The following is a 21,079-nucleotide window of genomic DNA, read 5'->3' as shown; positions in this document are numbered from 1 at the left end:
TTTTTTTTTATTGGTGCCAGAAAGTTCGATTTGTAAATTACTTCTATTATAAAATCTTAAACCTTCCAGTACTTTTTAGGGGCTGTATACTAAAGAGAAATCCAAAAAAGAAATGCATTTCCTCTGATGTCATGACCACAGTGCTCTCTGCTGACCTCTGCTGTCCATTTTAGGAACTGTCCAGAGCAGCATATGTTTGCTATGGGGATTTTCTCCTGGTCTGGACAGTTCCTAAAATGGACAGCAGAGAGCACTGTGGTCTGTACATCAGAGGTAATGCATTTCTTTTTTGGATTTCTCTTTAGTATACAGCCCCTAAAAAGTACTGGAAGGATTAAGATGTGTTTAATAGAAGTGATTTACAAATCTGTGTAACTTTCTGGCACCAGTTGTTTTAAAAATAAATAAATTAAGTTTCCACCGGAGTACCCCTTTAAGTGGGACCTGACTGCTCAAGAAATAGCTGCAAGCAAGAAATTTTTGTCCAGCCGTATCCTGCTAAATAAACGGAAATTTGACCACCTTAAAGTCAATGGGATTTGTTGGTGTCTGTGGTGTAACAGACCATCTGGATCTGTTTTCTGGCCCCTAAAATAGCCTCCGATGCATATGTGAACTTGACCTTAGTCCACATCTGCAAATGAGCTCTGTTTGGGGTGCTCCTTTGAGAAACTCCTCATTTTTGGTCCGGTCAAATCCTGCCAAATAAAGACACCAGACAGAAACACGACTGACCAATTGAAGTCAATGGGATCCATCAGTGTCTGTTTTACATTTGGCTCTGTTTTCTGGCCTCAAACGGAGCCTTTGCTGCAGATGTGAATGAGGCCTTACTTGGCAAACTCGTAGCACTGCAGCATTACAGTTCTGCATTACAGTGCTGCAGCGTTATGTTTTAATAGTCCAGATAGCTTTGACAACTCCCAGTGTCCTGCTGCTTGATCCCCTGTCAGTCCTCTCGGGCGCTGTACCATGGTTTTAAAGGTCTTTGTGAGAATAGCATCAGTGTTACCTAAACTACAAACTTCACTTAAGGTAAAGGTGGCCATTGACTGTTCTGGTGAGGGGTGGCACTGGCTGGTTGAAAGGGAAATGTAATGTTGCATACTGGCTATATAAATGAATGGCTGACCATGCAAAGCTTGCTGGAATACCTCTACAGCAGTTTCTCTGTGTCCCTCCAGTTAATGCAATACTACAACCCCCAGCATGGCCGTACAGCCTGGGAGTTGTAGTTTTACAACAGCTTATGGTACACTGGTTGGGAGAAACTGCCCTATGGGCATCATTGTAAAGATATTTTCTTGCCATGCTCACATGGCAGAGGGGGCACCATCAGCATCTGTTGAGATCTGATCATGCCACCTATCAATGTGTATATACTGTACCTATATTCCCGCGTACAGATCACAAGCGTACTATACAGTATATGGCTGAATACTAACCTTCATGCATTGTAAGTGTGAGAGGGAAAGGTGATGAAGCACCCAGTGTGTGCTTTTTCAACTCTATGCAACGCAATAAAATGCCACAAAATAAAAATCATAGTAGTGTATTATATTATATTTCCCTATTGACTAAGGCAGTGTTTCCCAACCAGGGTGCCTCCAGCAGTTGCAATACTACAACCCCCAGCATGGCCGTACAGCCTGGGAGTTGTAGTTTTACAACAGCTTATGGTACACTGGTTGGGAGAAACTGCCCTATGGGCATCATTGTAAAGATATTTTCTTGCCATGCTCACATGGCAGAGGGGGCACCATCAGCATCTGTTGAGCCACCTATCAATGTGTATATACTGTACCTATATTCCCGCGTACAGATCACAAGCGTACTATACAGTATATGGCTGAATACTAACCTTCATGCATTGTAAGTGTGAGAGGGAAAGGTGATGAAGCACCCAGTGTGTGCTTTTTCAACTCTATGCAACGCAATAAAATGCCACAAAATAAAAATCATAGTAGTGTATTATATTATATTTCCCTATTGACTAAGGCAGTGTTTCCCAACCAGGGTGCCTCCAGCAGTTGCAATACTACAACCCCCAGCATGGCCGTACAGCCTGGGAGTTGTAGTTTTACAACAGCTTATGGTACACTGGTTGGGAGAAACTGCCCTATGGGCATCATTGTAAAGATATTTTCTTGCCATGCTCACATGGCAGAGGGGGCACCATCAGCATCTGTTGAGCCACCTATCAATGTGTATATACTGTACCTATATTCCCGCGTACAGATCACAAGCGTACTATACAGTATATGGCTGAATACTAACCTTCATGCATTGTAAGTGTGAGAGGGAAAGGTGATGAAGCACCCAGTGTGTGCTTTTTCAACTCTATGCAACGCAATAAAATGCCACAAAATAAAAATCATAGTAGTGTATTATATTATATTTCCCTATTGACTAAGGCAGTGTTTCCCAACCAGGGTGCCTCCAGCAGTTGCAAAACTACAACTCCCAGCATGCCCGGACAGCCTACGGCTGTCCGGGCATGCTGGGAGTTGTAGTTTTGCAACTGCTGGAGGCACCCTGGTTGGGAAACACTGGACTAATATTTTTTTTTACTAAAACGCTTTATGAAAGGAGTTATCCAGGAATCGAAAAACGTCTAATTTCTCCCAAAATCAGCACCACCCCTGTCCTCAGGTTGTGTAATATTACAACTTTCCTTCATTCACTTTGATGGAACGGAGTTGCAGAAGCACACGCAACCTAAGGACAGGTGTGGTGCAGTTTTTCTAATCCTGGATAACCTTTTGAAGGGTACGTTCACACGCTCCTAACAAGCAGCAGGTTTCCCGTTGCGAGTTACTCGATCATTCACTTGTATGGGTCCGTGGACAGTCCGCAATAGTGGCAGACTTGCCAGCAGACCCAAATGAATGGTAGCGCAACACGCAGCAGATTTCCTGCAGCATGTCAATGTACGCTAATGATGGTTTCTGGAATAACACTGTAAACTTATAGTGCTTCGCAGTTTGCACCACTGTGGAAATTAAGGTAAATAAACATCTATGGGAGTTAAAGTAAATGTTTTTGGCTCCCAACACCACAATTGGGACCTTGTTCTTGAGTAATGCGGCTCAAACCTCTGGGTCTCTCATCTACCAGAAGTTAATGGATCACCCTGTATCATACGTGCTGAGATAAGAATAACCCTGCTAGTGCTGTAAGCGTCTGTTCACATGTACATAATCTGCTGCAGATTTTCCACTTATGTGGAAGGAGTTAAGAGTACAAGGAGTTAGAGTAGGGTCACACATGCGGTATTTGAGAATATTGCTTCTGCAGATTTTCCTACCCATTGAAGTCAACCCTGCCCTAAAAGTGTTATGCAGCATTAGGGTGCATTCACCCGATTGTATTACCTTTCAACTCAGTGTTTCCCGCGGGTTTGAAAGGGGGCAGGCTCACCGCTGGCTGTCCAAAGAAGATTTTCGACAGCAAAATCTCTGCTGTTGAAAATCTGCTGCAGAACCTATTGACTTCAATGAGGTATGCGGCGGAGATTCCACTGCCAAGGACAGGTTTTGTGCTGTTTTGGAAGGTAACCCCCCCCCCCCCCCCCCCCCCTTAACTGCAGAGGCAGAGTTTTTGTGTGGTCTTGTCATAGAGACACAAAGATCCGCATAGAGGATTTTAGATACTTTTTTATTTAGATCATTTTTTAATTTATTTTAGATGCCATGGACAAATTAAAGTGTACCTATCATTTATAAAAATTAAAAAAAATTATAATAATTCACATGTCCTAGAGATCACTACCACAAGTGGAGAGAAGCGGATGGCCACACTCTTCTCTTCCCGCTCTGTGAGTGAGACAGTCCAACAGACTTAGGCTGGGTGCACTTCACATTTTTACCAATACGGGACCGCATACGGCTGGGGGGAGCTAAAACCTTGTGCTCCCGTATCCCTGCTGTATGCCGCCCGTATGTAATGTATTTCATTGAGCCGACCGGAGTGAACCAGTCGGCTCATTTTGCTTTTTTTTTCCACCGGACCTAAAACCGTAGTCGACCTTAGTTTGAGGTGCGGTGGAAAACCGCATACGGGGCAAAAAGGAGCCAACCGGAGTCAGCGTTTCACTCCAGTCAGCTCATTGAAATGAGTTACATACAAGCCGCATACGGCAGGGATACGGGAGCACAAAGTTTTAGCTCCCCCCCCAGCCGTATGCAGTCCCGTATTGGTAAAAAACGTAATGTGAACCCAACCTTATTAGGCCGGATTCACACGGCAGAATTTCACTGAATTCTGCATGAAAATTTGCCATGAATTTATAGCCAATACACTTCAATGGGATTCTGCTGTCCCATTCACACAGCAGGATTTCTGCTGCAGGAATTGCATTGAAGTGAATGAATTCAGCGCAGAATTTCTGCCACATGAATCTGGCCTTAAAGGGGTTATTCACCATTAGGTGAGTTTATCACTTCACTGCCAGACAGTAAAGGACATGCTTAGGAAGGATCTGTGCTTGTCTTGGAACTAAATGGCTGTGTTGTGAGACCTCACTTAACGCTGCTACTTTTTATTTTATGAAATGGCTATTTCCAGTTGCAGTTCCCTCTCTCCAACTACAAGTTCCATGATCCCCTATCTGTGTGAGGTCACTTTTCTCCCTCCCACACATTAAGGCACACCTGAGCTGCTTTCAATGCTGTGCTGAACATAGACCAGTGTTTATTTTTTTTACTAGGGTTCCTCCAAAACTACAATTCCCTGCAGAATCAAACCATCCCCACCCAACGGTTGCTCCACCCATTGAAGCAAGGACAGACTCCATTTTATCACCTGACTAGTGATGTAATGTCTTAGGCCGCACTACAACCTGGGAAAATCGGAGACGTCACTCATTTTGTTTGCTGTTAAAAATAAAGATTGGGTCAAAGATCACATAAAAATTGGGACCAATATCAAACAGGTACAGACACTATAAAGATTTATCAAAACTTGTGTAGTGGAAGAGTGGTACAGTTGCCCATACCCTTACCAGGGTCAGATCTCTTCTTTCATTTTTAATAAATCCTGTGAAAAAATGAAAGATGCAAACTGGTTGCCATGGGAAACTGCACCACTTTTCCTCTACACCAGTGGTCTTCAACCTGCGGACCTCCAGATGTTGCAAAACTGCAACTCCCCGCATGCCCGGACAGCCGTTGGCTGTCCGGGCATGCTGGGAGTTGTAGTTTTGCAATATCTGGAGGTCCGCAGGTTGAAGACCACTGCTCTACATGTTCTATTATGAACTACACTAACTTTACAGCCCCTGTAGCATAGTGAAATAAAAAAAATCCTGGAATACCCCTTTAATTCTCCCAAATGCTCAAAACATTTGACATAACAAGCTTTGTATAATGACTGTGCCTATTTAAGTGATAGTCTTCATACTCTTTAAAAGGAACACTCCAAACAAATTGTTAGTCTGTGGCATACTTATTGCAGGGCCTGAGGGTTATTCCTGACACAGTGGCCCTCATTTACTATTGCAAACCCAACATGTTTTGTCAGGTTGTGCGACAGATTCTGTCGCAGTGCGCCAGAAATTGTCTGCGCAAAATGCCATAACTTGCGCCAGAATTGAAAAAAAAACCTGACTAACTCTCCATTTTGCTAAGAGAACCCGAAAAAGGGGCGTGGCTGCCGGGAAAAGGGGCGTGGTCACCAAAAAGGGGTGTATTCCCGATATTTTCACAAAAACCCAACATATTTACTAAGGTTTCCACATAAAATGTGGTGGATTTGAGCTGAGGAAAACCAGACAGATCAGAGCGTGTGTAAAAAATAAATAAATAAAAAAAATAAAAACACTAAATGTAGGGAAAGTGGAAAACCTTAGTAAATACCGTGGAAAATAAATTGTAGGGAATTAAAACCCACAAAGAAACCTACACAACACTCTTAGTAAATAAGGGCCAGTACTTCAGATACCAAAGAGAATCCATGTATTCTACTCTAGGAATATTCCATTGTATAACAGTTTACACAGTAAGGCTCTGTTAATATCTGTGGTGTGGATTCCTTTTTACACTGGTCTTACCACAGGTCCAGTTAGACCCCATAGACCACCATTGATTTATACTGGGGTACGTCAGGGTTCTGCCAAGGCTTCATCTCTTCGCAAGAACCCCCAAAAATCTTTGGAACTACTAAGCGAGGCTCTTAGACACAGTGAAACCTCTTTGAGACAACTTCAGTACCCAGTATTGCAGCCGGGTGGTCTTCTCAAAGAATGCATAATGTCGAACTGAGAACTGCATAAGGGAGTGGTCTTCTCAAAGAAGTGGTATTTCGTAGAGCTTTCACTGTAGCTCATGAATGAGATTTATCAAAACCTCCCCCGAGGAAAAGTTGCTGAGTTGCCCATAGCAACCAATCAGATCGCTTCTTTCAGTTTTGAAAAGGCCTCTGGAAAATGAAAGTGATCTGATTGGTTGCTATGAACAACTCAGCCACTTTTCCTCTTGACAGGTTTGGATAAATCTCCCCCTATGATAGACTTCTGAGTATAGGATCAATACACAGACTGCTAATGGGATACTGTTTGAAGTGTCACAGGTTTGAGGGAATTTATTTTGTACTAGTCATGGGGAAATTGTATTAAAACCTGTGCAAAGGAAAATTTGCTCTCAGCAACCAGTCAGATCGCTTCTTTCACTTTGTGGAGACCTTGTTAAAAATGAAAGCCAGCTGATTGGTTGCTATGAGCAACTGGGCAACTTTTCCTTTGCATAGGTCAAATGATTGCTTAGTCAAGTACCAAGCCTACACTTTCTGGTGAGTTGTTGGCTGATGGTTTACCAGAACATACAGGAAATATCCCTAAGGCCTCATTCACATAGCAGACTTTACATTGTAAGTTACATAAAATATCCCAGCATTCCCTGTCTGTCATGTGATGGAGACGGACTCCCAGTGCAAGTCTCAAATAGACAGAGAGGGGAGAGAAGCACCAGATAGCGCCGCTTCTCTCCCAGCTCATTCTAGTGATTGGTTACGTTTTTAAGGTTTAGACCCCCTACCGATCAAACCAGACATGTCAGAAGTGTAATAGACCTGTGTGAACCCAGCCATCTACAGAATAGCTTTTTTATTTTTTATTGCAGTTCATTAAAACTAAATATACACTTTAATAGGTGATTGTAGTTGAGAGCAAGCAAGAGTTGCATTCCTCCATGTCACTGAACCCATAATTCCCTTATTTCCTTCAGCATTACTGTCTGGTTTCGTAATATGACTTGACAATTAGGTGCAATACAGCAGATAATCAAATAATAACAAAGTCCTCTGCTGAGGTCCACATATAAACGCTGGAAGGAGTAAATTCCAAATAAGACTCATGGAATGGTGCGCATGGACACAGACGGTGCACAAATCAGAAAGGAAGTGTTCCATCCGAATAGCACAAAGAAACAAAATCTCTGCAGCATCCCATCACCAGTCAAGCGTTACTTTATTACAAGCAGGTGTAACATGCACAACAATTGTTTCGCTAGTATAGATTCTTCAGCCTCTAGCATGGTTTTTTGTGGTCAGCAGAGATATCTGTAGTATAGTGCTACATGTTACCCTTGGTGAGATGACCTAGTTTCACACACTTTTTTTTGTTTGTTTGTTACCTTAGTTGCCCCAATATCCACTGTTCCTTGCTCTTTAGTTTAGGAGTCATTGTAGCCTCATCAGTTACCACCCATAAGTATCACTGCATCAGTAGAAGTAATGAGTGAGGTGGGGGTCTGAATGTGAATCCCCCACTGATCACAAGAGTCTGTGTGTTGTCCCCCCTGGATGAACAGAGCAGCAGTCAGGCATACGTAAAAAGGTTTTCCAGCTTCAAAAGGAAGAGTAAAACTTGCTTCTTAAAGGGGTACTCCCCTGGAAAAAAAAAATGAAGCAACTGGTACCAGAAAGTTAAACAGATTTATAAATTACTTCTATTTAAAAATCTTAATCCTTCCAGTACCTATAAGCTGCTGTATGCTCCACAGGAAGTTATCATCTTTTTGAATTTACATTATATCTGACCACAGTTCTCTCTGCTGACACCTCTGTCCATGTCAGGAACTATCCAGAGCAGTAGAGGTTTGCTATGTGGATGTGCTTCTACTCTGGACAGTTCCTGACATGGACAGAGGTGTCAGACAGAAAGGAAATTCAAAAAGAAAAGCACTTCCTGTGGAGCATACAGCAGCTGAAAAGTACTGGAAGGATTAAGATTTTTAAATAGAAGTAAATTACAAATCTGTTAAAGTTTCTGGCACCAGTTGGTTTAAAAAAAAAGTTTGCCAGTGGAGTACCCCCTTAAATCCAAATATACAAAGCAAATACACCCACACAATTCAGGTTGCTACTTTTAGTCAGCAGTCAAGCTTATTAGCTACTGTTCAGGTACAACTCTTGACTATCTTTTGCTTGGACTGTAGAGTTGAGTGTCAGTGTGTCCATACTGTGGCTCTTCTGGGGGCAGTCATTTCAATTGATATACTACTTCAAATATTTGTATACTGTGTAAATGTTAAATGAATTAACTTTTTTGCATATTGAGTAAAATCTTAACGTGGTGCTCTCACAAATACAAAGTTCTTCAGAGCTCAGTACAATTTCTTTTTTTATCCGTGTGAATATTGCATTATGAAGCTGCACAGAAGGTCTGTGTCTGCTTCTGGGCTTAGACATAACCCATGACGTGACTCCCAGCCAGGGTGCTTACTTGGCCGGCCTTGTTAAATACAAGTCAATAGGTTTCTTTGACTTTTTTAGTAATGGCTGGGACATCAGTGCACTTCTGTAAATGAGGAACAGCTATTAGGTTAAGGAGGTTCTATTCTTAGCCTATGGCGTGTTACGTCATTGCAGGCTCAGGGCTTTTATATAAATTGTGCAATATTTTTCTTTTTCTCTAATACGTTCTATTGGCCGCCTCTGCTTATAGAGCGCAGTCATTTTAGTGTTTCATATATCATGGTCTCTGAAGATAGAATTGTAGATCGTTATGTAAGTGCGTAGATAAAATGTGTGAAGTAACACAGCTTGGATTTAGTAAGGGAAATGTATTTAGTAGCTTTTTATTGTTGCCAGCTTAGTGTTTGGATAAGTTTTTAGTTGTAATAGAACGAAGTATTGAGTAGCTGTCATAAAATGGTGTTAAGGGTTGGAGGATTTAGGCAATGTTCACATGGCAGAATTTCTGCACGGTATTTTGCATGAATTTATAGCCAATTCACTTCAATGGAATTCCTGCAGCAGAAATTCTGTTAATAAAACAGCGGAGTTCCATCAAAGTGTATTGGCTATGAATTCCATGCAGAAATTCTGGTGTGTGAGCATAGCCTTAGGGGTCGGTTTTACACGGACATTTTCATCAAATCTGTTGTAACTCTGCATAAAATGTTATACGATACCTATTTGTTATAATGTAGCTTGACTACACATACCAGCCACTTTGTCTTGATGGTCAGCTCCTTAAAGGGATACTCCGGTGGCAAAACTTTTTTTATTTTATTTTTTTTAAATCAACTGGTGCCAGAAAGTTAAACAGATTTGTAAATTACTCCTATAAAAAAATCTTAATCCTTCCAGTACTTATTAGCTGCTGAATACTACAGAGGAGAAAATTCTTTTCTTTTAGGAACCCAGAGCTCTCGGCTGACATCACGAGCACAGTGCTCTCTGCTGACACCTCTGTCCATTTTAGGAACTGTCCAGAGCAGCATATGTTTGCTATGGGGATTTTCTCCTACTCTGGACAGTTCTTAAAATGGACAGAGATGTCAGCAGAGAGCTCTGTGTTTCAAAAAGAAAAGAATTTCCCCTGTAGTATTCAGCAGCTAATAAGTACTGGAAGGATTAAGATTTTTTAATAGAAGTAACTTACAATTATGTTTAACTTTCTGGCACCAGTTGATTTAACAAAAAACAAAAAACAAAAAAAGTACCCCTTTATGGTTCTCGGAATTGCCTAATGTGCCAGCAGAGAGGCCCTCTCCCTGTCAGACATGTCTTTGTTTTGTGAGTTAACTTTGGAACATCTGTGTTTTTAAGGGCACAATGGCTGACATTTCTCATTGTCTTTAGACTGTTTTTTGTGTCTAGAAAAGGTGCAAAAAAGACACAAGCAGGGTTTATTTGCGCCTTTTGGTTTACACATTTCTGCTGATTAAGTTGCAATCCACTGATTTTGGCAATACACATGATATTGAAGGGTTTTATGAACTGCGCCTTTTTGTGTAAAGGTGCAAAAAAAGCGCAAAGCCAACGAAAAGTCTCTAAAATTACACCAGCCCAGACTTGGCTTTTTGTTCTATGTGAAGAGAGAAATTTCAGAAAATGTGACCTGCACAAAATGTATCAAATGCTTTGTGACCATTAATAAATTTGGTTCTCCTACACATCACCAGCACACACAGTGTATAAAAATGCTTCACTTACACCTACAATGATGAGTGCCGGCCAATGTTTCATTTCCAGTTGTGTACATAAGGTGTGGTGATATTGTGGTGATTTATCCCATAAAGCAGTGTGTCTGGCTGTTGCTAAACTACAACTCCAAGCATGCCCAGTGGGCATGCTTGGAGTTGTAGTTTTGCAACAGCTGGAGGGGCACTGGTTGGGAACCACTGCCAAAAGACAACATGTAGGCAACATTTGAGTTAGTCTCCGCTTGCTTTCTGTTTTTGGTTAGTATGTTTTGGCATCAGTAAAAAGGAAATTAACAGAATTTATAGCTTTCAGTGGGTCAGCTTTTGTATCAGTTCATGACACGTCTGTCTGTTGCTATAATGGACAAAATAATGCTGTATACTATTTTATTTTTTTTTTATATCCAGTTTTTTTTAATCTTTTAATGGCCATTCAAGTCTATGGGGACAGACCTAAACTGTTTATTATGTTGTCCATTTTCTATGATCCATATAAGTGAATGGAACAGTTCCAAATGGATGAAATAACATATGTGAACTTGGGATCGACCGATATCGTTTATTTTTTTTTTAGGGCCGATACTGATAATCTGTGGAGGTTAAGGCCGATAGCCGATAATTTATACCGGAATATCAGTATAAATTATCGGCTATTTCTCTCCCCCCACCCCTGACTTATAATACCCCCCTGTCCTGTGCCCCTCACATATATTGCCCCCTGTCCAGTGCTCCTCACATATAATGCCCCATGTCCTGCCCCCTCAGGGGGCATTATATCTGAGGGGCACAGGACATGGGGCATTATATCTGAGGGGCACAGGACATGGGGCATTATATCTGAGGGGCACAGGACATGGGGCATTATATCTGAGGGGCACAGGACATGGGGCATTATATCTGAGGGGCACAGGACATGGGGCATTATATCTGAGGGGCACAGGACATGGGGCATTATATCTGAGGGGCACAGGACATGGGGCATTATATCTGAGGGGCACAGGACATGGGGCATTATATCTGAGGGGCACAGGACATGGGGCATTATATCTGAGGGGCACAGGACATGGGGCATTATATCTGAGGGGCACAGGACATGGGGCATTATATCTGAGGGGCACAGGACATGGGGCATTATGTGAGTGGCACAGGACATGGGGCATTATATGTGAGTGGCACAGGACATGGGGCATTATATGTGAGGGGCACAGGACATGGGGCATTATATGTGAGGGGCACAGGACATGGGGCATTATATGTGAGGGGCACAGGACATGGGGCATTATATGTGAGGGGCACAGGACATGGGGCATTATATGTGAGGGGCACAGGACATGGGGCATTATATGTGAGGGGCACAGGACATGGGGCATTATATGTGAGGGGCACAGGACAGCGGGCATTATATGTGAGGGGCACAGGACAGCGGGTATTATAAGTCAGGGGGGCATTATATGGGCACATGACAGGGGGGGCTGTCATGTGCCCCCACATATAATACCCCCCTGATATGTGCCCCTCACTTATAATTTGCCCGTCCATCCATACAGCGCCCGAGCAGTGCTCACCTCACACGCTGCTACGTTCTTGTAGTGTGAGTGAGAGCTGCAGGGACGTGATCTCCGGTCGCCGGCACGATGATGTGATGTCATCACGCCGGCCTGCCATGGATGGCGTCCCCGCGGCTCACTCCCACTGCAAGAAAGAAGCAGCGTGAGAAAGGTGAGGGAGTGGAGGAGCGGGACATCTGACAGCTCCCTCTCCACCATGCTGTCAGCTGTCAGGCAATTGCTCCGCACGGGAAAACAAGGCGTGCGCACGAATCGCAGGACTTCAGTCCTGGCCTGAAGTTCAGGGCTGGGACTGGAGTCCCGCGATTCGTGCGCACGCCTTGTTTTGCGCATTATCAGCAAGTTATAAGCAGATACCGATAAAAAAACGTGTATATCGGCCGTGCCGATAATCGGTAGATCCCTAATGTGAACATTGTGAACTGCAGCTTATGTTCAACCTTAGGGTCTCCCACTGTTGTACAAAGGTGTACAACAATTGTGAGAATTCTGGCCCGATGGAAGTTCTACACAGCTTCTCTAAGGGTGCATTCACACCGTGGGGGAGATTTATCAAAACCTGTGCAGAGGAAAACTTGCCCAGTTGCCCATAGCAACCAATCAGATCGCTTCTTTCATTTTTAGGAAAGCCTGTGAAAAATGAAACAAGCAATCTGGTTGCAATGGGCAACTGGACAACTTTTCCTCTGCACAAGTTTTGGTAAATCTCCCCCATGTTTCTTTTATACAGTGACCGAATCTGGCTGGGAGATGTGAAAACCGGGCGCTCCTGTATCCAAGCCGGACCAGACCCGCATCTCCTTCATTTCAATGAGCCGACCGGAGTCAGATAGTGACTCTGGTCGTCTCATTTTTGGCCTTTATCCTGTTTTGTGACTGGACTGAAAATCGTGGTATACTATGGCTTTCAGTCCGGTCACAAAACCGGATAAGGGCCAAAAATGACTGGACCTCACAATGTCTATATTTTTTAATACTACTGTTTATCTTGTATAACCATTGGCTGAATTTCTTCGTGGATATGCTGGCCAGTCTCACCTTTTAGCTGTGAATATCTATTGAAGACTTTCTAAAAAAAATAAATAAATAAATAAAAAAAAAAAAATATATATATATATATATATATATATATATATATATATATATATATATATATATATATATATATTATGATCCAGATACAGGCGCAGCACTCCAACAAAATAAGTGATTTAATATCTCAAGTCAGCATTACGTTTCAGCTCCTCCTGGAGCCTTTTTCAAGCATGCTTGAAAAAGGCTCCAGGAGGAGCTGAAACGTTGTAATGCTGACTTGAGATATTAAATCACTTATTTTGTTGGAGTGCTGCGCCTGTATCTGGTTCTTATCTTGGATGGACTCTGACCAAGTCCCTTGGGACGCTGGCACCAATTTTTTGGTTGGACTGGATAAGTAGTGGTGCTTTATTTTGTGAATATATATATATATATATATATATATATATATATATATATATAATCATATCTCTATCTAAATTCTAAATTGAACAATGTGAATGTTGCCTAAAACATGTCTTGGGAGCTGAAATAGAGAATCCGGCATTATAATATATTGTGTGTTTGGCATCTCTGACACTAGTGGCCTACATCCTGTGCTTCCAGCTGTTGTAAAGTCCAACTCCCAGCATGCTCTGACAGCTATCATCGCTCATGGGATGCTGGGAGTTAGACTGACAACAGCTGCAGAGCCAGAGGTTGAGGGCCGTTGCCTCTATTCATGTGAATGGGTTGCGGTAATGTATTTTCCCACCTCCAGAAGCATTCCTCCGCTATTAGCTGTTCACAAATTGTTTGCCTATGAAGTGGTTTATTCTATTCACTTTTAGTGACGATTCTTAACCAAAACAATATGCCGCTTCTGGAGCTAGAACTGCCTTTTCTTAAGAGCTATTGGCTTGACATTGCATTAGCGCTAGAAACTGTTGGAGTGATCTACATGCTCCCTGCTCCTTTAGGAAATACCCCGCTGGCAAATTGTCTTAGTTTTAGGCAGTATTTAGAGATGAGCGAACTTACAGTAAATTCGATTCGTCACAAACTTCTCGGCTCGGCAGTTGATGACTTATCCTGCATAAATTAGTTCAGCTTTGCGGTGCTCCGGTGGGCTGGAAAAGGTGGATACAGTCCTAGAAAAGAGTCTCCTAGGACTGTATCCACCTTTTCCAGCCCACGGGAGCACCTGAAAGCTGAACTAATTTATGCAGGATAAGTCATCAACTGCCGAGCCGAGAAGTTCGTGACGAATCGAATTTACTGTAAGTTAGCTCATCTCTATCAGTATTGTTTGGTGCTCTTGCAGACGGTTAGTGCAATATGTCGTCCTAGACCAGTGGTCTTCAACCTGCGGACCTCCAGATGTTGCAAAACTACAATTCCCAGCATGCCCGGACAGCCGGTGGCTGTCCGGGCATGCTGGGAGTTGTAGTTTTGCAACATCTGGAGGTCCGCAGGTTGAAGACCACTGTCCTAGACTTCACTAGCACGGCCTCCTGTTTAGCATGTAACAAGTCTACTGGTAATGATATGGCTGTTAAAGGAGTAGTCCAGTGGTGATTCAGTGGTTTACAACTTATCCCCTATCTTAAGGATAGGGGATAAGTTGCAGATCGCGGGGGGTCCGACCGCTGGGGCCTCCGGCGATCTCCTGTACGGAGCCCCGACAGCCCGCGGGAAGGGGGCGTGTCGACCTCCGCACGAAGCGGCGGCCGACACGCCCCCTCAATACAACTCTATGGCAGAGCCGAAGCGCTGCCTTCGGCAATCTCCGGCTCTGCCATAGAGATGTATTGAGGGGGCGTGTCGGCCGCCGCCTCGTGCGGGGGTCGACACCCGCTATCTCGGCGGAGAGCCGGGGCCCCGTACAGAGAGATCGCAGGGCGCCCCAGCGGTCGGACCCCCGCGATCTCAAACTTATCCCCTATCCTTAGGATAGGGGATAAGTTTTTCACCACTGGACTACCCCTTTAATAATCGCTTTATGGAGATAGAATTTGCTTGTGTATACTAATATGCCCAAAAAGTTACTTTGTTTGCCTTGGGCAAGTTGTTGCTGGCACCATTGGTCTGACAGCCGCTACCACTGCCTGCCCATACAAACCACAGCTATACATAAACAGTACTTAGAGCAGTACACGTAATATTTAGACAGACAGCTGGATAGCCTCAGTGTATACAGGAAGACATAAGAATTGAGGATTCAGGATTACCCTTTACTGGGTGCTCGGTGTTTAGTTGCCGGAATTGGAACAGTATAGTCTTGACCATCTGCATAAGCTTAGCCCTGTGTAATGGAGATGAATAGGAGTTTACAGATTTGGGTTTATTCCCATGTGGCACATTTGGTGCAAACTATTTTTGGAACAGTCTTATCCATCGGAATAAGGCCTGGATAAAACCTTGTCCTTTCTGTAGAATCAACCCCATTTAGAGGAATGGAATTGCTTTTTATTTTTATTTATTTTTTTATTTTTCCATTAAAAAAATGTGTGCAACAAATCTTTGCATGAATTCACCCTTTAATGTAAATATTTTTTTTAAATGTCTTTGTATGAGACTATGGGAGAACTTTTGCCTTGTTTTCAAGTAACAGCTCCACTTTTGTCTATTGGTAGTGTTGAGAGATGAGCGAACTTACAGTAAATTCGATTCGTCACGAACTTCTCGGCTCAGCAGTTGATGGGTTATCCTGCGTAAATTAGTTCAGCTTTCCGGTGCTCCGGTGGGCTTGAAAAGGTGGATACATTACTAGGAAAGAGTCTCCTAGGACTGTATCCACCTTTTCCAGCCCACCGGAGCACCTGAAAGCTGAACTAATTTATGCAGGATAAGTAATCAACTGCCGAGCCGAGAAGTTCGTGACGAATCAAATTTACTGTAAGTTCGCTCATCTCCAGTAGTGTTTGGCATTACAGCTAGAGATGACCAAATATACAGTACTTGGGATTGTATTAGAATTTAAAGAATTTGCCTTTTCATTCATTTTAGTCTGAAAATTTTAATCTGGTTTCAAAGTGCCCAATTGTTAGGGAAAGTCAGGTGAGAGGGCACTCCGAGGTCTCCTCAGACTATTGAAGCTAGGACCAAATTTTCCAGACCTGAACAAATCCAAAATTGTTTTGTAGCTTTCATCCACCTTTACTTTAGATTAGCTTATATGTTAAAGGGAACCAGTCACATTGTAAATGTAGTCTGTTTATAAGGCTATGTTCAGCAACCTTATACACAGCTGTCATTCACAGACTACATTTTCAGTCTGGCTGGTTCCCTTTAAAGGTGTACTCCAGAAGGGAAAAAAAATTCAAATAAACTGGTGCCAGTTTTGTAAAATTATTAAAAATTGAAATCCTTCAGTACTTATCAGCTGTTGTATACTACAGAAAGTTGTGTAGTTCTGCCAGTCTAACCACACTGCTCTCTGCTGCCACTTCTGTCCATGTCAGGAACTCTCTGGAGCAAGAGAGGTTCTCTATGGGGATTTTGTCATGCTTTGGACAGTTCCTGACAGACAGAGGTGGCAGCAGAGAGCACTGCCTTCTCTGGAGCATACAGCAACTGTTATGTACTGTAAGGATTAATATTTTTTAATAGAACAATTTAGAAATCTGTGTAACATTCTGTCACCAGTTGATTTGAAAACATTTTATTTTCCTCCGGAATATCCCTTCAATACATGAGCGAATCTAAAGTAAAGGCATTATTGAAATATAGAATTTTGGACCTGCTGAAAGAATGAACATGTTTGACATCTGTGCATACTGCATTGTTGTCAGTGGTGATGAAGCACGTCTGCGCGCTCCTTTGCCGATGGATTTCAGTGGCGTCCGCTACACTTGGAGTATCCACCTGGAATATCTCTGGATTTAATTGTGCATATTGACGGAGCTGTCAATTGTTGAGTAGGACCACCCCCTTGACTACTGAGCCCAGAATAAATTACTAGATATCCTAAAACTTTTCCTGCAATACCATATATCAAACTGCTTGACATCTATAACAAGATGCCTGTAGGTTAGACCAGTGGTTCTCAACCTGGGGTACAAATACCCCCAGGGTTACTTTGCTGTTCTCCAGGGGGTATAACAATAGGTCCCTAGACCAGAGGAGCAATGGAGCACCAAAGCCGGATAGTATGGTGGCCTACAACTATATAAGGGGGCAGGTTGGGGGCCTACAGCTATATTTGGGGGCACAGAGGGGGCCTAACTACTTTATGGGACACAAAGTGGGTACTGTTACTGTGTGCGACAATAAACATGGGGAGTTTGTAAATAGGTGGGTATTGTACTGTAGGAAGAAGCCTAACATGTTTGTTTGGCTGGTTCTGTGGAGAAGTCTTGTACAGGTGAAATCTTAATGGCGGTCTAGGCCAGATAGTGAAGAAAAGGAAAGTAAACAACTCCGGTTAGAGAAGACGTCACCTGTAAATCGGGGGACTGGGGAGATAGGGAGAGGAACAGGGGGCCTGTTATAGAGGAAAGTAAAGCATATGAATTATACTATAATCATTACACAATGTCTAAAATGGGGGTACAATTTTTTGGGAATGGGCTGTCAAGGGGAACCACTAGGTTAGACTGCCTTTTCACTGGGAGTGGTTCCCATTTGTATTTTTGCTGGTAGTTGGTTTTGCAACAGCTGGAGGCACACTGGTTGTGAACCACTGCCATAAAGGCAACACACAGGCACCATTTGAGTTGGTCTCCGCTTGCTTTCTGTTTTTTGGTTAATACAATTTGGCATCGGTAAAAAGGAAATTAACAGAATTTATAGCTTTCATTGTGTCATATTTTGTAGAAGTTCTTTGGCTGTCCGGGCATCCTGCAGTTGTAGTTTGGAACAGCTGGAGACACACTGCTTTACATGAATTGACACAATACAGGCACAGCCCATGGGCAAGAATGGCTCTGTTTCTTGACCTTTTTTATGGTGCGGTTCTACCCACTAGTTTGCTTTTAAGTGTATATGGGTTCTTTCTAGGATACAGGTGCCTTGTAATGTGGATTTGGAATTGCAGAAGGAAAATAAAGAACATGTGAGATAAAAATAAGTGCATAAAAAGATCATGAATCTGCTCATGTAATATTGGATTAGCTTTGTAGTGATGGACTTGCTGAAGAGGCGTCTTGTTGAATCATGTGGGAGCTGTAGTGATTTGCTTTTCCCAGGCGTTCATACACTATTTCCTGCTAACATGAACTTTGTGGGATTGGTGAAGATTAAAGATTTCCAAAACAAAATGTTCAAAGATTTATCACCAAAAATGTCAATAAAAAGGTTCTCCTTTTTATCTGACTGTGAAACTATTCCCTTGTATGTGTTATTTGCAGTTCTAGGTACTCTTATAAGTGTTGCTGCTGTTTTAGGCTTTTGGTGAATAAAGAATATCTGCTTGAGCTTCTTCAGTACACAATATAAAAATTGCTGCTAGTTTCTTTGCTACTGCTATCCGTAGTATAAAGTACTTTAAAGTGTGGAATTGGGCCAGTTTTCTGACAAGACTGCTGACTGTGGCAAAATTAAAGGCTTGCACATACATGGCATGTGAATGAAGAATGACTTGCATCATATAAAATCATATGTAGATGCAAGCGTTACCATTTAAAAAAAAAAAAAAAAAAGGGGTAAGTGTCCCTGCTATTCAAGTTTTTAATGGTTGGGGTCAGGAGAATGAGCGGGGATTAAGTGCACTGTAGCGCCCTTTACTCCTTTGAGAGCCGGAGGGAGTAAGGCGCACTACCATGCACTTATTCCCGCTCAATCTCAACCAGCACTGAAACCCCGACCAATAAAAGATTTTGACCCGTCAAGTGTTTTAACCCCTTAAGGACACAGCCCATTTTGGACACAGCCCACCTGGCCAATTTTATTTTAGCGTTTTTAATTTTTTCCTCATCTTCTAAAATCCATAACTTTTATACTTCCATTCCCAGACCCATATGAGGGTTTATTTTTTTTATTTTTGGGTGACCAGTTGCAATTGTAAAGACATCACTCATTTTACCCTAAAATGTATGGAAAACCCCCAAAAATATTTTTTGTGTAAGGAAATTTTAACGAAAATCTTAATTTTGCAAATATGGGGGAGGGTTGTTTTCACGCTGTACACTTTACGGTAAAAATAAAAAAAAATTATTTATTCTCTGGGTCAATACGATTACAATGTGATACCCATGGTTGCATACTTTTCAATTATTGTACTGCTTTTTTTTTTTTTTTTTTTTACAAAATCAGTACGTTTAAAATTGCACTATTTTGACCACATCTAACTCTCTTTCCGTATTCAGGGAAGTGAGGGCTCACTTTTTGCGCCATGATCTGTAGTTTGTTTTAGTTTGCGCAAATGTGACTTTTTGATTGCTTTTTATTAAAAAATTTTTGCAGTTTGATGTGACAAAAAAGCTGAATTTTTTAAGTGTTCTCCGTTCGTCGTAAGGGAGCATTAACATATTTTTATAGTTCGAACATTTACGCACGCGACGATACGAAATATGTTTAGTATTTATAGTGTTATTTTTTTTTACACTTTTGTGTATTAATGTGGGGAGAAGGGGCGATTTCAAACTTTATTGGAGGGGCTCTTTAAAAAAAAGTAACTTTTTTTTACATTTATTTTACTTTTTAGTCCCCATAGGGACTTTCAGTGCTATAAATATAATAAAAAAAGTTCACCTTCACCACATTTGATGGTTTCGCCCCCCCCCCCCCCCCCCCCCCAATACCTTCAGGGTTGACTACACTGTTGCACAGAGTGCCTACAGCAGTGTTTCCCAACTAGGGTGCCTCCAGCTGTTGCAAAACTACAATTCCCAGAATGCCCGGACAGCCCTGTTAAAAGTAACAACTTTTGAGTTTGTTGTAATAAAATATTACAACATTTTTGATGTCATATCCCCCTTAAATACAGTTATGGAAAGTGAATGTGCAAAATGGGCATTTTGGGGGTGATTGTTTTCACATGACTTGTCTGTGTATATGCAGTTAACTTCATAGTAAATAGGGCAGGGTTCCCAAACCAGGGTGCCTCCAGATGTTGCAAAACTACAATTCTCAGCATTCCCGGACAGCCGAAAGGGAGTTTGCTACAACTGGGGGCACCCTGGTTGGGAAACACTGGAATAGGGAATGGTCCACCCAGCAGAACCACCGACCAGTGACATGTAAACTGCATAAAATCACCAGACAGGAACCTTATAGGAAATGGATCACCTAGATTATAATTTTTTTTATTTTATTTTTTTTACTGTAAGGCTGGGTTGCACAGTGCCTACAGCAGTGTTTCCCAACCAGGGTGCCTTCAGCTGTTGCAAAACTACAACTCCCAGCATGCCCGGACAGCCGAAGGCTGTCCGTGCATGCTGGGAGTTGTAGTTTTGTAACAGCTGGAGGCACCCTGGTTGGGAAACACTTGCCTACAGACCCAAAATGTGAAACCACATTACTTTATGGAACCCCCACCCACCGCTGGTTTCTGCTCAAAGATAATGGGGGGGGAGATTTATCAAAACCTGTCCAGAGGGAAAGTTGCTGAGTTGCCCATAGCAACCAATCAGATCGCTTCTCTCATTTTTGACAAGGCCTCTGCAAAATGAGAGCTCTGATTGGTTGCTATGGGCAACTCAGCAACTTTCCCTCTGGACAGGTTTTGATAAATCTCCCCCATAGATTGTGAAAGGGAAAAGTTGATGCCATATTGTATATTTTCTTTTCTTTCTGTACAATAATTATAGTTGAGTGGGTATATACCCTTGGTATGTGGGTGTCACAGCTGATAGCAGGACAGCAGGGAATAGTGATGCATTGTAATAAGTAGTTTGTGTCCGGATCTACTGCTGGCCTGACCTGTGCTATTTGTAGACTGCAAATCTGTTTCCTTTTATGGCTCCATTGACATTCTTTAGAGAACTGTCATGACAAGGCCGAGCCTCATATCTCCTGGTTGGTAACACAGTAAATGTAACTCAATATCAGACTCTGTTAATAAGTAAATGGAAAACCACTTTAAGAGAACGCCTTATCTTGATTCTACAGCAAAGGTGTATGCTTCCT

The 21,079-nt window shown here is 42.3% G+C and overlaps 1 protein-coding gene across 2 annotated transcripts in view; it reads left to right on the top strand.

Annotated features, from left to right (window-relative positions):
- STK26 (serine/threonine kinase 26) overlaps positions 1 to 21,079 on the top strand; it is a 106,268-nt gene that overhangs the window by 13,818 nt on the left and 71,371 nt on the right. Inside the window, exon 1 of one of the 2 annotated variants that reach the window (XM_056537949.1) lies at positions 6,771 to 6,864. The exons of the other annotated variant lie outside the window; for it this stretch is intronic. Within the exon in view, the coding sequence (XP_056393924.1) occupies positions 6,802 to 6,864 (63 nt within the window). The 5' untranslated portion in view covers positions 6,771 to 6,801. Of the gene's footprint in view, positions 1 to 6,770; positions 6,865 to 21,079 lie in introns of those variants that run through there. 2 annotated transcript variants of the gene reach the window in all.

The sequence above is a fragment of the Hyla sarda genome, chromosome 9, assembly GCF_029499605.1.
Source record: "Hyla sarda isolate aHylSar1 chromosome 9, aHylSar1.hap1, whole genome shotgun sequence".
Taxonomy (NCBI): Eukaryota; Metazoa; Chordata; class Amphibia; order Anura; family Hylidae; genus Hyla; species Hyla sarda.
Note: the sequence above shows the minus strand (reverse complement) of the source record. Positions and strands in the feature narration are given on the sequence as shown.